The sequence below is a fragment of the Trachinotus anak genome, unplaced genomic scaffold, assembly GCF_046630095.1.
Source record: "Trachinotus anak isolate AG129_WGS33_773 ecotype Australia unplaced genomic scaffold, CSIRO_AGI_Tana_v1 ptg000002l, whole genome shotgun sequence".
In the NCBI taxonomy this organism is placed as follows: Eukaryota; Metazoa; Chordata; class Actinopteri; order Carangiformes; family Carangidae; genus Trachinotus; species Trachinotus anak.
Genome location: NW_027273853.1, coordinates 5443818 through 5463957, shown reverse-complemented (window position 1 = coordinate 5463957; position 20140 = coordinate 5443818). Strand labels below are relative to the sequence as shown.

Genomic DNA, 20140 nt, shown 5'->3' with positions numbered 1-20140 from the left:
TGACGTCTGACAAAAAGCAGCGTAGTCATATTCAGATGAGTTTGTCAACAGCCCCACCAAAAAGTGATTTCCCCCTCACATGGTTTAAATGATTAAACGTCTCACCAAAAATCAAAAATTGGAGAAAAAAATGTGCATCAGAACTTTGCTTTTTCTTTGTTTTTACTTGTAGGAATATTTTGTCACCTTTGGTCAAAGCTAGTCTAACTGTTACCCCCTGTGTCAGTCTTTGTGTTAAGCTAAGCTAACCGGCTGCTGGCTTAAGCTTCACATTTACCGTACAAACATGTGAGTGAGTGAATAAGTCGCTGCACAGTCAGAGCCGTGAGTTTAAGCTTTAAAAGAGAAAACCGCAAATGTAAACAGGAAACACCCAGCTCATTAGCTGCTTGTTTTTATATGTAATGTCTCTGAACGCATTAATGTTCCTCTGCCAAAACCTCTGAGGTGAAGAAAAAAAATCTGTCATCCACACACACACACACACACACACTGGGGAAAGTAATACCAGGCTAAGACGAGAGCAAGATAAAGCTTTAGTAGTGGATAAAAGTAGGACAGAAAACACCAGGACAGACTGACGGGATAAAAGAGGCTCTCTGTAAAATGCAGCATGTTCATGGTGAAACCAGGATGGTGGTCGTTGTGCTTCAGAGGGGTGAAAGTGAACGTCACAGCACTTTGAGACTGTGGACGTCTCAAAGTGCTGGATCTTCATGATGACTGAGATGCAGATGAATCTATTGAGCTTATGTGTGTTTTCATTACGTCCATCCAGGCATCACAAGAAAGAATCCCCGAACTCCTTTGTCAGATCTTCAAGGCACCAACGCCCTGAATGAGAAAGCCAGCTGGTGAGTCCCACACAACAGAAGTTATAGCACGATGTCTGAGGACGATACTGATTTTAATATTTGAGTGTAAGAGATCAGATAGACTGGCGACCTGTCCAGGTGTACACTGTCTTAGCTCAGTGTCAGCTGGGAATGGCTCCAGACCATAGGCTGTATATAAAAATGGACGTAAAAGTGAAGCCTTAAACCTTCATTCTGTCTAATGACCATCAGGGGGTGACTCCACTGGTTGTAAAAATGAGTCTGATTGTATTTAAGTCTATGGGAACATGTCTCTACTTCCCACCTGATTTATTACCTCAGTAAAGGTTTTCCTAATGAGTTTATGGTCTCAGTCTCTAGTTTCAAGTCTTCTTCAATACAACATGATCTTCAGTTTTTTAATTATGGTCCATTTAGAGGAAACCTGCCTGACAATCAGGATAGAGTACAGAGCAGGTCACATCCACCCCTCACTCCTCCTCAGCTCCACCTTCTCGGTCAAATTACAAACTTGAGGCTTCAGAACGGCAGCTCACAAACCAATGGGTGATGTCACGGTGGGCTGACACTTGCTCCAGCCCTGTGTGACGGTAAAAGTGTAAGTGGTATGGCTAGTGAATGAATGAATGAAAGATCAGATCATTTATATATGATTTGATCTTTCATTCATTCATATGTCATGAATGTTTATGTATGTCACCTGTATTAACAATCCTGATGACAACCCCCCCCCATAGGGATGGCTACGGTATTGGCTGTAACGGTCGAAGCTCCAGGTCGAGTCGTCTCTCCTCGACAGGAAGTCCCGCCCTGGAGGAGGACGGGATCTTCCTCAACACGACCAACAGCAAGCTCCTGGAGAGAGCTCAGGGTATCCTACTGTGAGTGAGACGCACACTCAACCAATACACAAGTGTTATAGAAACACTAAGATAGACAATTCACAGCTAACCGAGCAAAATTAGAGTCTGGTTGAATTCTCCAAATGATCAGGAAAGGAGCTTCAGTGCTTCCTATCTTATCTCCTTGAGCATAGGAAACACTGGACTTTCCTTTACAGAAGAAAAGGAGAAAGTGCCGTCCCACAATTTTGCAGCAGCAACATTTAAAACAACACACCACTGGAGTTTCACCACAGCAGAACCGTGTAAATGTAGAAACAACAGGCAGCTGTTTCATGTTTGTGACACAATCCAACACTTGGATCCTTGGATGATTGTCTGAGCTCCAAATCCATAAATGTAGATTTATTCTCTTTCAAATCCAGTGAGTCACCATGAAGAACAACCATATTAGATTTATATATAATAATGTCATCATCATAACAAATACTATATACATAAATATTGTTTTTATTGAATTATTATTTTAATGTCTAAAATCTCTCTACTTGTATATTTCTTTAATGTTATCTTATTTGAAATTTTCAATCCTGTTTGTTTTGTTTTTGTAATTAAGAAAGGATTACAGTTGTTTTTTGTTTGTTTTTTAAATCCTAGTGCAGTCAGATTCTCTCAGTACTGTGTTTGTCTTTTCCTGAATCCTTATGAATTCTCCTGCACATCTTTCCTTCACCTCATGAGGCTTTCCATCGAAGAAAAGTTGTTAGGGAAGGAATTTTTTTTTTTTCACTTTTCGACTGCAGCCCAGGGCAGTGCCTGTCATAGAGAAGGTGCCATCCCATTGTATTATGGGTAGTGTAGTAGGCAGAATTTTTCAGTAAATGAAGCAAACAGGGACTGAAAAGGAGGAAATCTCAAAGAAACTTGGGGAATCACCTTCATGAATGTGAATGTGCAACATTATATGAACCATGTGTACAGACTGAATCCTGCATTTAATTTGAAAACTACATTTCTCACCTTTAGGAGAAACAAAAACTGCAAAAGCAAGCCGACCCTTCCCAAGGTAAGACTCAAACCTGACACAAAACAAACACCATCTAAAAACAGCATCTAAACTGATTCTCAGGCTCACTGAGTGTCTGGTTTTCTGTGTGCAGCACTTGTTGGACGTCAAGTCTCTGCGCTACCTGAGCAGCGTGACTCTGCACGACCGCATCACCAAGTCTCTGCTTCACCTGCACAAGAAGAAGAAACCGCCCAGCATCAGCGCACAGTTCCAGGTCAGTGCTGCCGCCGCCCTCTGCTGGGAAATCAGAGAATTACAGAAACATCAGTCACAGCAGATTGATTATTAGCAGCAGTGAAAATGTGAAAGTTTATCCGACACAATAAAGTAAGATTAAAATAATAAAACATGCAGATTTAAAAGTTTTTTTAGTATTGACAGTTCTAATTTCTAATAGGTCTCATGTTTACATATATGTTTTTATTTTATATGTCGATATACAGAATTTCATATGTGGAAATTCAGCAGTATTACATTTGTGTGGTAAATAAAGTATAAAATCTTGACTGTCATAAATGTAGTCACTGTTTTTACAGGACAGAACAGGAGCATGGTTTTCTTCATTGTTATTGGCTGAGGATGTGATGTCAGTTGTTTGTGTTTGCAGGCGTCCCTCAACAAACTGATGGAGACTCTTGATCAGTCAGAGCCGTATTTCGTCAAGTGTATTCGGTCCAACGCTGAGAAGGTAAATTCTGCTGCAGAGGAGTCGTCACTGAATCAAAGCTTCTCGTAACGACTGACTGACGGTTTCTGCTTCTGTCGTATTCACGCTTTCTCTTCCTGTCTCGCTCAGCTCCCGTTGCGTTTCAACGACAGTCTGGTGCTCAGACAGCTCAGATACACGGGGATGCTGGAAACCGTCCGGATCCGCCAATCAGGATACAGCATCAAGTACACCTTCCAGGTAAACCTCTACTGCTGCAGTGTCTTGTCAGGTAGCAGGTCTACAGTGGTGTCATGTCATCAGTTCATAGTGAAGTGATGGACGGACGTGGCTAAAAAAAAAAAAAATTTAAAGTTTGCTTAAAGATATTGTTGATGATTTTGTCACTTTTTATTTCTTTTCATGTTTGTTTCGCTTTAAATTTTCTTTTTTTAGCAGTGTGTTTATGTGTGTGCCCTTTTGTACAGCACATTTGTCCTTGGCGCTGTGTGAGCGCCCTGAGAGCCATTGAAAACATGAGTCAAACTCTCAGTATGCCTAAACATACTTTGGCACTGAAGCTGATCCTGATCCTGATCCTTCTTGTTATTGCTGCACAAATATGGCTGAATTATTCCTCTTAGTTATTTGGCTTGATGTTGACATTCACAGTTATTAGTCTACAAGGAATACAGTTATTTTACTGTCGTTTTTGGGACGTGATTTTGAGGCTTTTTAAACATAATGAAATGTGCAGTGATTTTCAGTCTCTGTGGAACCTTAAATCACCTTAAAACAGTATCTGCCAACTGTCATGAAGCTTCACTGTATCTAAACCTGTTTTTCTGACCAAACACATGCACCATGTTGCAGGACTTTGTGCATCACTTTCACGTGCTGCTGCCTCGAGGCACGAGCCCGACCAAGTCAGGCATCAGGGAGTTTTTCAGACGGATCCACCTGCCGCCTGCTGGGTATCAAGTGGGCAACACCATGGTACGGATTCTGGAAACCAGTCCATCTGTTTTCTTTGTTGGACTGCTGAGGTTAAAACTGAAATGTTCCTCTGTGATGTAGGTGTTCCTCCGGGAGGTGGAGCGTCAGCGACTTCAGACCCTCCTCCATCAGGAAGTCCTGCGGCGAATCGTCACGCTGCAGCGCCGCTTCAGGGCCGTCCTGGAGAGGAAGCACTTTGTCAGCATGAGACGAGCTGCTTGTGTCATCCAGGTGAGATGCTGTGATGGGAAGAGGAGGGTGGTGCTCATACTGGCTTCTGTGGTCTCCACCATGAATCACCTGAACAATCCTGCACAGCAAAGTTTCTTCCACCCGGCGGAGGAGGAGGAGTTTCCATCGTCCATTAAAGCCACTTAGCCTCAGACTGTGCAGCATGAACTGATTAATAGTTGAGCATTTACTGCAGATATATGAGGAACAGGTCTCGGTAAATATAGCGATGAGATATGGTCAGCATTTAGTCTCTTACTACAGTTTCCAGTTTGTTATTGCTTTTACTCTGTAATATCATCGGATGCATGGTTGTAGCTGACTCAACAAGATAAAGAAAATGTCTGCACTCACAGTTAAATATTATTTATTATTTAAGATAATACTTCTAACATTTAAAACTGATTTGCTCTCATCAAAGAGTAACTGAACACTGCCCCCTCACAATCCTCTGCAGTGGTTTAACTCTTCCCGTTGCTGCCGTGATGAAGAGGTGGACTCCAGGACCACATGATAAGACTTTTGGGTGTAGTTACAGGTGCACCCATGGGTGTACCCATCAGTGGTGCTGCAGGTGGTCAGAAATTAAACAGGCGAAAACTTAGTTAATGCTTTATAGTCATTTATGGGTCCAGTATATTACAGCTAATTGTTGATGGTCAACAAATAAAACTCCAGGCTGTAAAACGTCACTGACTCAGCAGTGATACTCACAAACATATTTCTACCTGTTCCACACACTGACCTGTAAAATAAAGTCAGTGTGACACATTTTCTACCTGATCAAGAGTCTTTGTAGGAAACTCAGATGAACACTGACATTTGATAATGAACTATTTTTCATGACTACATCATTTTTCTAGTTTTTTTTCTCAAAAAGTCAAATATGACGAGCAGGTATTTCATAAATGTAGTAACTAACACTTTCTCCATTTCCCATAAATTTAGAACCAAACTGCATAAACTTGTCTTGAAAATATTGTAGTAATTTACAGATAAATATCTGCTCATATTTAGAAAATTATGAAGAAAGTTTCCAGGAAATTAGCTGGAAATTACAGGACCAGTAAAATAAAGTGTTACCAGACCCTTCTCTTTCCTTCAGCAGGGACTACTGAATGAATGTGTTGGTTCACAAAATCATCAATTACAATTTAAACAATTAAATTTATGTCCTGTTTAATTTTTTTAATTGGATATATAAGGATTTACAACAGAGCTGTTTCATTCAGATCAAGTCAAGCTTGTAAATCTGAAAAAAAGAATGTGTTTTTAAGATAGAAAATGAAAGATATGTTACAGACTATTAATTAATGCTGTTATTTCTCCGATGAGTGAAAGCAAACGGTGGACAGACAGACAGAGGAGGCAAGCGCTGCATCCAGGCCTCTGTTGGTATGTTTGTTCTGGCAGCGCCCTTCGAGGGGAGCTGTTCAAATCTTTGTCAGGCTGAAAGAAAACAAACCCAGTCGAACCCAGTCAGCCCAGAACCGGAGAAGCACTGATCAGGAGCCAGGGAAGCACAGACACTGTAACATTCAGGAGAAAACATGGACATATAAACTGTAAACTGTCAGCTCTAAAATGTTGAGGTTGTAAATGAATATTTAAGTTGTAAGTTTGTCAGAAAAAGCTCATGTGCTTGTTGATGAAATGTTTGTCTGCACTTGCCAAGAGTGCAGTTTGATGATGAATGAAGAAAATGAAGTTATTCAAAGGTCAAATCAAAATAATGCTCAGTGTCCTCAGCTCATTTGGGTTTTTAAAAACCTTCCTGTGACATCTGCCAGATGCAGGTGCCAGATAAGGCAGTCACACTGTATCACATGGTCCTGACTCAGTATGACCTGCCACCAATAACAAAAACATCAAATTCCACAATCTTCAGTTACTTATCTGGGTCTCACCTAAAGCTGGTGTCGGCTCAACCTGACAGGAAGTGAAGTGTTTTTAGAGGGTCGAAAAGGCCAATTAACACGTTTTCCTTTTGACAAATATCCACATTTGCTGCCCAAAATTCATATTTCAAGTCGGTCAAATGTAAATCAGTTGTTTCATTGAGGGGCTTTAGTGTGAATCCCAGGAAAGTTATTGTTGAAGAAAAGAAAGAATCATTTGTTTCACAGTTGGAAATCGACTCGTTAAAACTGTGATTTCTGTCTGAAAGCAGCTTGGATCTCCTCCTCTCACTGTAACGCAAAACATTTTCTCCTTTTCTGTTTTTCCGCAGCGATGGTGGAGATGCTGCCTCCTCAAACAGTCCACCATCAACTCCAGTATAGAGGAGGGGGCGGCAGTCTGTCTGCAGGCGGCCTGGAGGAGCTACATGGAGCGCAGGAGGTTCCTGCAGTGGCGGGACTCTGCTATCGTCATACAGAGGAGCTGGAGAAACTGCTGCCATCGCAGGTCTTCAGCTGCTGTGACGGTTCAAACAGCCTGGAGAGGATTCAGAGAGAGGAGCCGCTACTGTCGGACGTACAGGACGGTGACGCAGCTGCAGACGCTGGCCAGAGGACACCTGGCTCGACTCAGGTGAACAGAAGAATTAGAGCACAAGTGGATGTGTTGGATGTTTTTTGAGTGGATGATGAGTCACTGAGACGTTTGGTGCTTTTTGTTTTGACATGAAATTATATTTATGATTTATATTCATTTCATAAATATGAATTATAAATTATTTGTATAATTATAATATTATAATATATTATAATAATTTATCCGCAACAGCTTCTGTTATAATACTGAGTGAAAATCAGATTAAACATAGTGTCATCTAATTCATTGGTTCTCAAACTTTTTCACATCAAGGGCCCACTTTAAGAACCACTGATCTAACTCACACCTGGCAGACAGGTGCACAGGACAGGAGAGAAATGTAAAAGAAACACAGACAGCACTGAGTTTATTAGTGACACCACACGATGGACGTTCATCAGGGATTAAAAAAATGTAAAAACTGAAAAACAATAACACAAAAATCTGGGAATAATTTGGATTTAAAAAATATTACAGTGCAAATACGAATATTTTTGACCTTATTGTTTTTTCTATTTACTTAAAGTAATTTAAATTGCATAAACAGCAGCACTTTCTCCTCATTTTTATTTTTACTCTCTATTTCCTGCAGCATTTTCTGTTTACTGTGACAGGACCTCGTCAGTTGTAAAATTCAGTTAATCACCATCTTCAACAAAACAAGGAGGAAGGTTTTTAAAGCTGCTGTAGTCAATATGTGGGAGGAGTCCTGTGTAGAAATAGACCCACAGAGAATCATCACCTGACTCTACTGATCGTTTTAGTGTCTTTCAGTTCAGTGTTTTGGTTTTCTGGTGGTTTTGGTCTCAAATAATACAAAATACAGAAATTGTTTTCAGTGGAAAAGCTCTCAAAACTCAGGTAACACAGTTACAGACTCTCCTGACTCTCCTGTAAAGATAGTGCAGCATTTATTACCTTAAGAGACAGATGGAAAACAAAAACAGAGCTTAAAGCGAAGACAGAAAGATTCATGTATGCATGTATCCATAGGCAATTTTGGGCTAACCATATTTACTGTCAGTGTTGTCTTCACTGTGCCCAAGTGGCCAAAAAAAATCTGTGAAAACAACATTGGTGGTCATACTGAATGTTTTCAGGATTTAATGTAAAACCATGTTGGTGTGTGAAATATTCTGCTTTCTGCCTCATGTCTTCAGGTTGAGAGAACTGAAGGAGCAGCATGAAGCACAGAGACTCAGTCCACCAGCCGAGGTGGATGCAGGAACTATGGAGGACCTCACCGCATCGGGACAGGAAGATGACGTCCAGGACGTCTCTGCAGAAGTGTCTGAGGACTCTAAGCCAGTTTCGTGGGATGTGGGAGAGACAGAAAAAGAAGAGGACTCGGAGCGCAATAGGAGCACAGATGAGATGAGCCATAAGAACCGGTCCAAACGAGAGAGCAGACGAATGAGAGAGCTGGAGCAGGCTCAGTTCAGCTTGGAGCTTCTGAAGGTCCGAACCACCAGCGTGGGAGGTCCTGTGCAAGAGGACCCGGTCCCAGACAGCAGCTCCTCTCAGCTGGAAGAGCCTCACAGACACTCACCCAGAGGATCCCCGGCTAGTCATGGCAGTTTTGAACTGCTCAGTGTCGAGGACATAGAGACTGAAGGATCTGGTTTTGGCTCCCAGTCGACGGCACCTCAAGAACAACCTCAAGCTGTCGATACTCAGCTACACGAGCGGCTGAGAGATTCAAACTATAATGAAAAGCCCGTGACAGAGGGTCCCAGGGCAACATTTTATATTTCTTCTGACCAAAGTCCAGTTCACGAACCAAAATTCGAAAGCCCCAGCAAATCTTACAAAGAGAGGAGGGAGTCCACGTCTAGAAGGCCGGTAGTGGTTTTAATCAGTATGCAGAAGGAGAGTCCTGTGGATGAGGGGGAGCTGCTGGCAGCCCAAACCCTAGAGAGAGCTCCCCAAACAGGAGCAGCATCATCCAGTTCTCAAATGACCCCCATAGTAGGCTTGGAGGTGGGATCAGAGATCGAGCAGGCCCAGAGAGACAAGTCCGCTAAGGTCCCCTCTTCAACCACTCATAGATCAACTCCAGAAGGGATTAGCTCTTCGGAGGTGGACATCCAGATCATCCTGGAGCCCAAGCCCGGTGAGCAGGAGAGCAGGGTGGTCCAGCCTGCACAGGAGGCCCCCAGCCCAGTCCTGGACACCAAGCCACCCAAAGCCCTGAAGAAGAGCTCAGGCCAGACTGTGATTGTGAACATGGTGGAGAAACCGTCGCACACTGTGTTCTCCCCACCCAGACGCAAGCTGCCTTTCTCCAAGTAAGTGTGGCTGTTTAATGAAATCCTTTCTCCAGGTGCAGCACAAATTCTGTACAACCACAAACCTACACTATTAAGGACCTTTTAAGTAAATATGTTTTTCAGAAAATCCAAGACAATTGTGCTATTTGATGTATATTTAATACTTTAAGCATTAAACCAAATGCAGCATCATTATTTTAGGGATCCTGATCGTACATTTTTAAAAAGTTTTTCTTTTCAGTAGCTTTCATCTGCACAAAACTTCCCTGCGAAGGACAATGGAAGCAGTTGATGTAAAACGTCAATTTGCCTCTATTTAGGACATGACCTTTCTGTCAAACCAATAGTGTCAAAGTAGATTTGAGCCTTTTTGTGAAACTTTAAACATCTGGTTGTGCGTTGCAGGTCAGATAAGGATTTGGTGAACCAGGAAAGATCTCTTGCCATGTTCAGAGACGACTCTAAATCTGCAGGATCCAGAAACAGAGAGGTAGGACACACAAACGTGTGTGAACACACCCACACACTCCACATCGTTTGATTCTCATACAGTGATTTGTTGATGTGTGCAAACTAATCCCTGAATTAATAATGAGAAATTTCAAGTTGACAGCATGTTTCTGAGTGTAAAACTGAAAAAAAGTTTAATTCTTAATTTAATATTCTCTATGTTAAGACCTCACAATAAGATTCATTTTCATTGGCCACACTTAAATAAGGATTTTGAGTGAACTGGTTTGTAGTAGCTCTCACTGTGCTAAGAAAATATACAGAAAATAAACTTAATAATAATAATAATAATAAACAGAAAGCAAACCAGCAGAGAAACACATCAGATTCACTGCAGGATAAAGGAGCACAAATAGTTTATGTACAGCTGATTGGTAGAAAAATAAACCTGTAGAAATATATAACTTAATTTTGATTGAAAATTTAAAAGGCATTTCATCACTAAATCACCTTGCTGTGGTCCCTGTGCAGACTGATGAACTTTCATTTACATTTACAGTTTCCCTGAGCACAGTTCCTGTGTTTTTGCTTAGATTTAAGTACAACTGTTGTGTAATTCTGAGGTAAATGTTTACACTTACTTTTCACAAAATTCATAGTACATATGAAGCCAATCCCAAGATCTCATGTATATTTACACACGAACACACAAACACACACACACACACGCGATGCAGCAGCTGACCTGATGTTCCTGTGGTTGCCTGGAAGCAGGTGGGCCGTCCGGGCCCCAAAAAGAAAGCTCGAATGTCCCGGACGCGCTCCGACTTCCTCACCCGCTGTAACTCTGAGGGGGCAACCCAATCAGACGACGACGACGAATACTACATCCCCGCCCACTCCCGCACGCTGCCCCCCTTCCTGTCTCCCACACACGCCCACCCCGAGGCTGACTGTCACAGTGACTCAGAGATGGTAAAACACCGGATCTCCGGAGGCCCCATGACCTCCAAACAAGTCTCCTGTCCACTCAGACCCCCCCCACTCCAAATCCACCTTCTTCTCAGGTGGACCTGGTCAGGCAGCTGGGGAGGAGCTTTTTAACACTGCTAACGCCACTTTCATTCGACTGTTTCACTGCTGATGAACAGACTGATGTTTCTTCACTGCACTCAAACAGGCCGTCACCGTGGTTGGTCTGTAGCCAGGAGCTTTGCACGTCGCTCTGGTCGCCGTTGGTTTGAAAATCAGTCCACGCTCAGCTGTCACCTCCCGGCTTCACTCTTCTGTCTCAAAAATATATCTTTGTCAGGGGATACTTCAACATTTTGGAGTTTAATCTCATATTTTCCTTCAGTAACTAAACAAACAACTATTTTCATTATGTATTTAAAAAAGAAATTTGCACACAATCAATCTGTTGTTTAGTATAAGATGTGAAAGTATAAGATATGAAAAATGTCTTCTGTTTTTCTTGTTTCGTCAGACCAACAGCCCCACACCTAAAGAATTTTCAATTCTTTTCAATTTTTGAAATCAGTTTCAAGAATTTAAAATTGAACTTGAAAATGTAAAATGTAAAAAAATTCAAATGAAAATTTACAATTACAGTTTCAATTTGAAATTAAAATTGTAAAATTGAGATTGTTGTCTTGCTCCTGCAATTAAAAATGTGACTTTTTAGAAGCTAGAACAAAAGCTAGAACAAAAATTATTCATTTTCAAAACTGCTGTTGATTCACTTTCTGTTTAAATATCGAATAATTGACTACTTACTTCACCATTAAAGTGAAGCTTATTTCTTTAAAAAAAAAGATTCTAGCATTGTTTGTATATAGAACATCCCTGAAAGCAGGGACTGCAGCCTTCAGTTATTTGTGTGCTGCTGTCGGCACCCTTATCAGATTAAACTGCTATCAGTCACTTTTAGATGAAGAAGAAAACTCAGTTGCCTTGAATGAAAAATATAAGATTAAAACTCAAAATGCCAACACAGTAAAGTATCCCTGTGCCGACTTCTTCTTTGACAATGAACAGATTTTCACAGTAACACCAGTTTGACTGAAAGGCTGTGGATCGTTGAAGATCTGATCCACTCATATCTTCACCTGCGAGAACCAACCTGTCCTGAAAACACATCATCATCACGCCTGCGCTCCTGCATGTTGGAGCCGTTTCCACCTCGAGCCGAGCAACTTCTCACTAACAACGTCATTTTCTAACGGGATCACAGAGCATGACTTCTGTTTCTCTCTCACACACACTGTCAGCATCAACATCACTCTCTGTGATATCTCTTCAGTCTCTTCGGATTAAATTGATTTTTATATCAGTAGATTTAGTAGAATCACTGGAACCAGAATATTTATAGCCAGAACTTTATTTAAATACTGTATGTAGTGACTCATATGATTTAGAAGCATTTACTTTAATGATGCATATATATTTATAATATTACTGTCCATGATGCATGTATCCCAGTGGTCCAGACGAACCAACCTGTGTAAAACAGGAAACTGACCTTGACTAAATGTCACTAAACTCAACCCATCCTGGTCAAGTCTGAAACCTGCCAGAGCCTGATCAGTTGATTCTAATAAAATGCAAGTGTATTTTTTTTCTCACCTGGTTGTTGGTCTTTGCTCTCCAGCCTTCTCATAAAGACCAGAAGAAGATCCATAAGACCATGTCTTCAGGAGACCTGGGCAAGGTGGAGGTCCTCAGGAAAACCTCCAGTCAAGATGGAAGGTAGATCTCCCCAAGTGTTTCTTTGTGTATTTGCACAGAAACTGACTGTTGTTTCTCTTTTTTTATTGACATTATATGTCTTTTATTGACATTTTTTTTCACTTTTCATGGTGGACATTGGTTTATTTTTAAATGAATTGATCTTCAGTTAACCAGTTGTGTTTGTGATGTAGCAGGATGAGAGGGAAGATGCGATTCTGGAGTAAGACGAAGCATGGAGAGAAGAAACTGTCCAGAGAGAAGCAGGCGAGCAGGACGGAATCTGGAGAGACACATGGTGAATCACCTGAACACACAATGTGCTGTCTGTGGCCTTTGAGAGTAGATTTATAGACTTCTACAGTACACACAAATACAAAAACATACTAAGTGTAACCCCTCCCACATTGTAATCGTACTGCCTCTTTCTCCATCTTCGCCTCCCAGAAGGCCCGTCTCCTCCTCACAGTCCAGACCTGGAGGCGGCTCCTGCTCGGGGGGTCAGGGACAGTAAGGAGAACAAGGAGCCGTCTCCCAAGATGAGGAGGCGTCGCAGCGTGAAGATCAGCAGCATCACTCTGGAGCCCGCCCAGTGGCAGAACGACGCCCTGCACATCCTCACGTCGGCCCACGACTACCGCAGCATGAACGACTTCCTGATGAAGAAGGTGAGAGGGTGAACCTGCACCTGAGCAGCATAGTGAGCTTCACCAGACCCAGACTGCTGTTCATGTAATTACATGTGTGTTAGTAGATAAGTGAATTAGTAAAGGTACAATCCCTGTTTTTATTACATTATTACAGCTACGTGAGAACCTCCACATAATTTTGGTTTCATTTGTCCAGATGTTCTGATTCAACCACCTCAGTACAGTGGAGGTTAACAGAAGTGTGTTTTTTGAACTCACAGCATCAATAAATAAGCGTCAATAAAAAAAAATCAATCAGTATCATCTCACTCCACACACAGACCTAACTGTCATCAGTTATCACAGGGACTATTTCTTTGATAGAAAGTAGTCCCAGTTGTGTGGAACCAGATTAACTGGGACAATGTTTCTGCCATGACACGCTGCTTATTATTTTTCTTTAAAATGTAATGTGTCCGTGCTGTGAGCTCTGAAAACAAGGTAGGTGTGGAGGCAGAAATCTCATCCTAGATAATTAAAATAATGATTATCTCAAGAGATAAGTGAGAACAGGAAGTCTTTGGATTTATGGCTTCCATCAGGCTCCATAACCAAATCAGGGAGTGTTGCAACTACATGTAGTTTACAAGGTCGTAAAAATGTAGGAGCCTGTTACTGTGCTGAAATCATCTCCTTCATCCAGACTTCAGCTGTAGAAGCTTTCAGCTTTTTTTTAAACATGTGTTTAAAAAGTCCTAAATTAAACTTTATGAATCTTTTAGACATTATTTAAGTCTGTTCTGTGAACAGTGTCCTGGTTAAGCTTTTTGCCTAATTTATTTTCAGATTTAATTTTATGTTTCCATGACTCCAGCTACTGCTATTACTTCTAAATTAGTACACATATTCACACAAACAATTAGTACACACTCCAGGACTCTGCCCAGGATTTAAGGTAATGTGATCAGATTATCTTCATACTTTATATTTGTGTGCTAGTGTTGCATAAGCCTTTACACCCTGTTTTGAAGTGGAATAATCACAGTGCGTTAGAGTTTCCCAGTACAGGCTCCACTTTTTTAAAGAAGACCTTCAACAGGAAGTTGCCTCAGTGAGCAGTCACTGTGCTGTTAATTTGAAAAGTGTCTGTCCCCCCAGATCGCTGACCTGGATTCCGAGGACGGTAAGAAGGACACCATGGTGGACGTTGTCTTCAAGAAGGCTCTGAAGGAGTTCAGGATCAACATCTTCAACTCGTACTCCACCGCTCTGGCCGTGAGTCCTCGCCGCTCTTCTCTCTTCATTTGTTCTCAGCTGCCTCAAACACAACAGCATCAGTGAGATAGAGAAGGTTTCAGTCACAGAAAAGTGAGACAGATACTTTCCTGTGACTGACTAATCTTTCTGGTTTGTAGACACCACACCTATCTGGAACATGAGAGGGCTACAATAAACTGAACAACCTGAATAATCTAAATGGAAAAGAAAAGCATTGATCAGTAAATAACTGGTCCTTTGCTGACTTTCACGCAAACTTTAAGTGATGCCTTTACTTTACTCTGCACTCACCCCCAGATGGATGATGGGAAGAGTATCCGTTACAAGGATCTTTACGCCTTGTTTGAGCACATCCTGGAGAAGACCATGCGTCTGGAGCAGAGAGACTGGAGCGAGTCGCCGGTGAAGGTGTGGGTCAACACCTTTAAGGTCTTCCTGGATGAATTCATGACTGAGTACAAGCCCATGGAGGGAACCATCGGCAGGGTAAGATACATCAGATTCACCAGATCGATGGACGAAAAAGACAACTGGGAAATATTTATCAAGCTGTTTATCTGTGATAAATACAGGAACATGTAAGCAAACGAGCAAAAAAAACTGCACAATAAATTCCAAGAAATGCATGCAGATAGTTCAAGAGTCGATTTTACCTGAAACACACACAAAATCCACAAAAAGTAACAAATGTCTCTGCTTTCAGGCTCCTAAACGTGAGCGCAAGAAGTCGAGGAAGAAGGAAACTGATATCGTGAGTTTAGAAATACTTTGGAAGATTAAAACAGAGTATTTTAAACATAAATAAAACATTTGTAAATGAATCTGATCTGACTGGCGGCTCTACTGCCCCCTGCAGGTGGAGGAACACAATGGCCACATCTTCAAGTCCACCCAGTACAGCATCCCCACCTACTGCGAGTACTGCTCCTCCCTCATCTGGATGATGGACCGAGCCTGCGTCTGCAAACGTGAGGACTGGATACATACACACACACACACACACACACACACACACACACACACACACACACACACACCAACAGTTCCTAATGTTCTCCTAACTCACTTACACACAGGCTCTCATGCCCTTGTGTGTAGTTTTTATTTCCACCCACACGGCACATTACACATTACTCCTACTCCCTTCACACACACACACACACACACACACACACACACACACACACACACACACATACATACAAAACACAGAGACTGCACATTCATACTCACAAAACTCACACACTTGCCCTGCCTCTCTGAGTGTTGGAAAAATTGGATTAACCCTCCCGCTCCTTTCATCAATCTGTCTTCGGTCTAGTTACAAAGCTCCATCTGCACTTTGAGGGAGCAGACATCACATCCAAACTGTCTGCCACTCTCGACGTCCGCCGACCCGAGTCTTTGAGGTCGTGACTGACTCCAGCTGCAGCAGCAGTTGTTGCAGTGGTTGTAGTGTGAGGAGGGTGTAGAGATGTCATCAGTCTGATTGTGTTGTTGTGTTGTCTGCAGTGTGTCGCTACGCCTGCCACAGGAAGTGCTGCTCCAAGATGACGACCAAGTGCAGTAAAAAGGTAGGTGGAGATTTTTTTGTCTTTCATCTGAAGGTGTCGTGTTTCAGGATGCTGCAATATCTCAACAGTGGTAAAAAGAATGAATTAGTTCAAACACTAATCAAAGCAATGATTCAGTTTTCACCTTCTTAGTGAACTTTTCTTCAAACTAAATTAAAAAAATCATCGTATGTCTGCCACATTTTGGAAAGATTTATTCTACAGTCAGAGTAATTCTGCCTCAGCCATGTACATGAAAACACAAGAAAATGTTTTGACCTCTTCTCTTTTTGCACATGTTATTGTGTTGTCGAGTTATTTCTAAATGGATAAACCTCCACTCAATAATCCACAATGACAAAGTGAAAACATGAAAAAACTAGAAATTTTTGCAAATTTATTAAAACTGAAATCTCTCATTTACAAAAGTATTCAGTTGCTGTGATGCTCCAGATTGTGACCAGGTACATTTTGTTATATGTCAGGACAAAATTCAAACCATCAAGTCCCAGGAACTCTCTGCAGACCTCCATGATAAACCTGATACCTGCATCAGGGCAAGAGAGTACAATCATTTCTAAAGCTTTGAGTTTTCCAAGGAGCTCAGTGGTCCCAATAAATCTGAAATGGAAGAAGTTTTGAAACACAGACTCTTTTTGGAGTGGGACATCCGATCAAACTGAGAAGACCAAAAACCCAACAGTCACTCTAACAGGGTTTCAGAAGTCTTCTGCAGAGATGGGAGAACCTGCTGGAGGGACGACCATCTCAGCGTCAATTAGGTCTTTATCCGACAGAGGCTACAAGGGAGCTGCTTTGAGTAAAAGGCACGGCAGCCTGCTCGGGGCTTAGCAAACGGCTTTTAAAGGACTATGTCTGGCCAACACCAGGCACCGCTCATCATCATCATCCCTATGGTGAAGCATGGTGGTGGCAGCATCCTTCTATGTGGGGCTTCTCAAGGGGGAGCTTCTCAGGGATAGGGAGACAGTTCAGAATTGAGGGAAGGGTGAGAAGTAGAAAGATTGAAACCTGCTCCAGACTGCAGGTGACCTGAGACCGGGGCCACGGTTCATCAGCACAACAATGAGACTTAACCAAGAGGACTGGAGCCTGTACTTGTTGCCATTGGGGCTTTTACAAAATACTGAATTGAGGGTCAAAAAGGCAAAAATTTCTAAAAACATCTTTTCACTTTGTCATTATGGATTATCGAGGGTAGACTGATGGGTAAAAACAATTAAACATACAACACAAAAAGGTGTGTATAAAGTGAAGAGGTCTGAATATGTTCTGAAGCCACAGTAAACATAGATATTCTCTGTAGACTTTAGTTTGTTTACTGGCTTCATCATCCATCATCATACTGTAACTGTCCCAGCAAACGTTACCAACAGTAGGCCGACTTTAACGCGCCGTATTTCTGCGTTTGTTTTTTTCTAAACAAGTACGATCCGGAGCTGTCGTCTCGGCAGTTTGGCGTGGAGTTGTCCCGTCTGACCAGCGAGGAGCGAACGGTGCCGCAGCTGGTGGAGAAACTCATCAACTACATCGAGATGCACGGCCTCTACACAGAGGGGATCTACAGGAAGTCAGGCTCCACCAATAAGATCAAAGAACTCCGTCAGGGGCTGGACACAGGTGAGCTGAACACCTTTCATTAGTTTAAATATATGTAATTATGTATCATCTTCATTGACTCGTTTTTCAGTTCTGTTGTGGAAATAGCTTCAGTCAATTATTAGAATATTATTAATTATATTATTAATATAATAATAATAATAATAATTCAACACTTAAAGTAACAGAGTCAATACAGACTGTGACATACAGCTGTTTGTAGTTCAAATCTATTCAGGCTACTACTGCTACTATTACTAGTACTACTACTACTACTTCTTCCTCTATCTCTTCTTCTACCACTACTCCTTCTACAAATACGTCTTCTTTCTTTACTTCAGTTCCTACTACTAATACTAAATGTACTTCTATCCACTTATAATACTAATATTGTTGATATTACTATTACTACCATGCTACTACTTCTTCCTCTATGGTTTCTTCATCTAGTAGTACTGTTACTAATACTACTTCTACTTCTTCTTCAACCACAACTACTCCCACTAGTACTACTACTACAATTAACTGTTACTACCTCTACTACAAAAACTACTGCTACAACTACTGTAACTGCTGCTACTACCAATACCACTGCTATTACTGCTTTACTACTACTACTTCTATTATTACTACAACCTGTGAATACAGTGTACACAGTCACTATAATAATAAACATGAGTGAACGTTAATTTACATCAACTCTCTGCTCCAGATGTGAACAGCGTGAACCTGGACGACTACAACATCCACGTCATTGCCAGTGTTCTCAAACAGTGGCTGCGTGACCTGCCCAGCCCTCTCATGACCTTTGAACTCTACGAGGAGTTCCTCAGGGCCATGGGTAAGCTCATAATTAGCTCCTTCAGTGGCTGCCTTTTACTGTTTCTCACTCCAGAGGCTCCTCCAGAGTCAGTGTGATGGTTCGTGTGTGTTTTTTTCTCTCTCTTCAGGTCAGCCAGACAAGCGGGAGGTGATCCGAGGGGTGTATTCAGTAATCGACCAGCTCAGCAGGACACACCTGAGCACACTGGAGCGCCTCATCTTCCATCTGGTCAGGTGAGAGATGAGATAGCAATCAACATCAACTGTAGAGCCTCAGGCAAGAGCCTGAAAAGTAGGTTTTGAAACAAGATCTGACGGATGATTTTGCCTGAGAGTGAAATGTCTGTGCAGGCAGCTTTTTTCATCTCTGCTGCAGAGGTTTCAGATTCCCTGATTCTCACTGATAATCAGACAGCCTGGATTAGCTGTCTCAGTCACATGCCATCCTCTAAGTGTTGTTTCTGCGTCATATTCTCTAAGTATCAGCATCAGGATTAACAGGATTATACCGTGGTGTGTTACAGGATCGCCCTGCAGGAGGAGACTAACAGGATGTCAGCCAACGCCCTCGCCATCGTGTTTGCTCCCTGCATCCTTCGCTGCCCCGACACCATCGACCCGCTGCAGAGCGTCCAAGACATCAGCAAAACCACCGCGTACGTCCACTGACCTATGACTCAAGTTTTGCAAAGTAACTCTATGAATTATCAAACAGGACTCGTAGTAATATAATAATAATGAGAATAATAATAACTTTTATTTAGAGAGAACTTAGTACAAAGTGCTTTACAAAAAATAAATAAATACAATAAAAATAAATAAACAAATAGATAAAATACAGTAATAAAAAAAAATAAGATGCAAAAATTAATAATAATCAAAATAACTGCCTGCAACAGATGTTTTATGGATCAAAGGAGTGTATATACCAAACATTATAACAGAGATGTCCCACTCTACAGTTTTCATTAAGATTTAAATAGATTGTTTTTGTTTATATTGACGTTATCGAAGTACTGATGCTGATACTTCAACATTATTTCTTTGGGTTAAGTGCCATAACAGGAGTCTTTTTTGATTGGCTGCTGGCTCTGAATTTGTTTTGTCATAACATTATTAATCTGTTTGGCCGGAGTAGATTTACTTTGATGGTGTTCATTTTAAACATGGCTCTTTAAAAATTCTACTTTTGTGTAGTTATATCACTGTAATAGTTCTTACATAGAGAGATAAGTTATTACTGAATATTTACACCCATACTGCCAGTTGTAGTTAAGTGACAAAGCTAACGTCAGCTGCTAATATATAAACTGTTTAGAGTGATGACTAAAATGTGACCTGAAAAATAACACAATTCATGTCAAATTACCAAACATTAGGCCCATAATGACTGAATGACCAGGTAGCACTGGTTTGATTTGCATTTTTCACTCTGAACTGAATAAATCCTAATTCTGACAAATTTATTTCTTCATGTATGCCTATGTAAATAAAACAAAGTAATACATCCGCAAAGGACATAATTTATATCATTTGCCTTAAACTGTCACTTTTGGAAGTTATACTGCAGCTTGTGATGCTACACTGACTTTCTATTTACATGGTTGAAGACTTTTTTAAAAACCATATACATAAA

General features: G+C 41.4%; 1 protein-coding gene across 15 annotated transcripts in view; it reads left to right on the top strand.

The window, feature by feature from the left end:
* LOC139629595 (unconventional myosin-IXAa-like) overlaps positions 1-20140 on the top strand; it is a 174246-nt gene that overhangs the window by 145579 nt on the left and 8527 nt on the right. For 9 of the 15 annotated variants that reach the window (XM_071492319.1, XM_071492329.1, XM_071492315.1 and 6 more), the window contains 24 exons: positions 779-854; positions 1574-1717; positions 2705-2744; positions 2839-2961; positions 3355-3435; positions 3544-3654; positions 4267-4389; positions 4471-4620; positions 6851-7152; positions 8316-9443; positions 9831-9915; positions 10647-10850; positions 12526-12623; positions 12797-12900; positions 13050-13270; positions 14390-14506; positions 14807-14995; positions 15213-15260; positions 15366-15477; positions 16022-16083; positions 17511-17703; positions 18395-18523; positions 18633-18738; positions 19029-19160. In XM_071492319.1, the coding sequence (XP_071348420.1) occupies positions 779-854; positions 1574-1717; positions 2705-2744; positions 2839-2961; positions 3355-3435; positions 3544-3654; positions 4267-4389; positions 4471-4620; positions 6851-7152; positions 8316-9443; positions 9831-9915; positions 10647-10850; positions 12526-12623; positions 12797-12900; positions 13050-13270; positions 14390-14506; positions 14807-14995; positions 15213-15260; positions 15366-15477; positions 16022-16083; positions 17511-17703; positions 18395-18523; positions 18633-18738; positions 19029-19160 (4078 nt within the window). The remainder of the gene's footprint in view (positions 1-778; positions 855-1573; positions 1718-2704; positions 2745-2838; positions 2962-3354; positions 3436-3543; positions 3655-4266; positions 4390-4470; positions 4621-6850; positions 7153-8315; positions 9444-9830; positions 9916-10646; positions 10851-12525; positions 12624-12796; positions 12901-13049; positions 13271-14389; positions 14507-14806; positions 14996-15212; positions 15261-15365; positions 15478-16021; positions 16084-17510; positions 17704-18394; positions 18524-18632; positions 18739-19028; positions 19161-20140) is intronic. The other 6 variants (XM_071492416.1, XM_071492341.1, XM_071492404.1 and 3 more) reach the window with 4 other exon arrangements.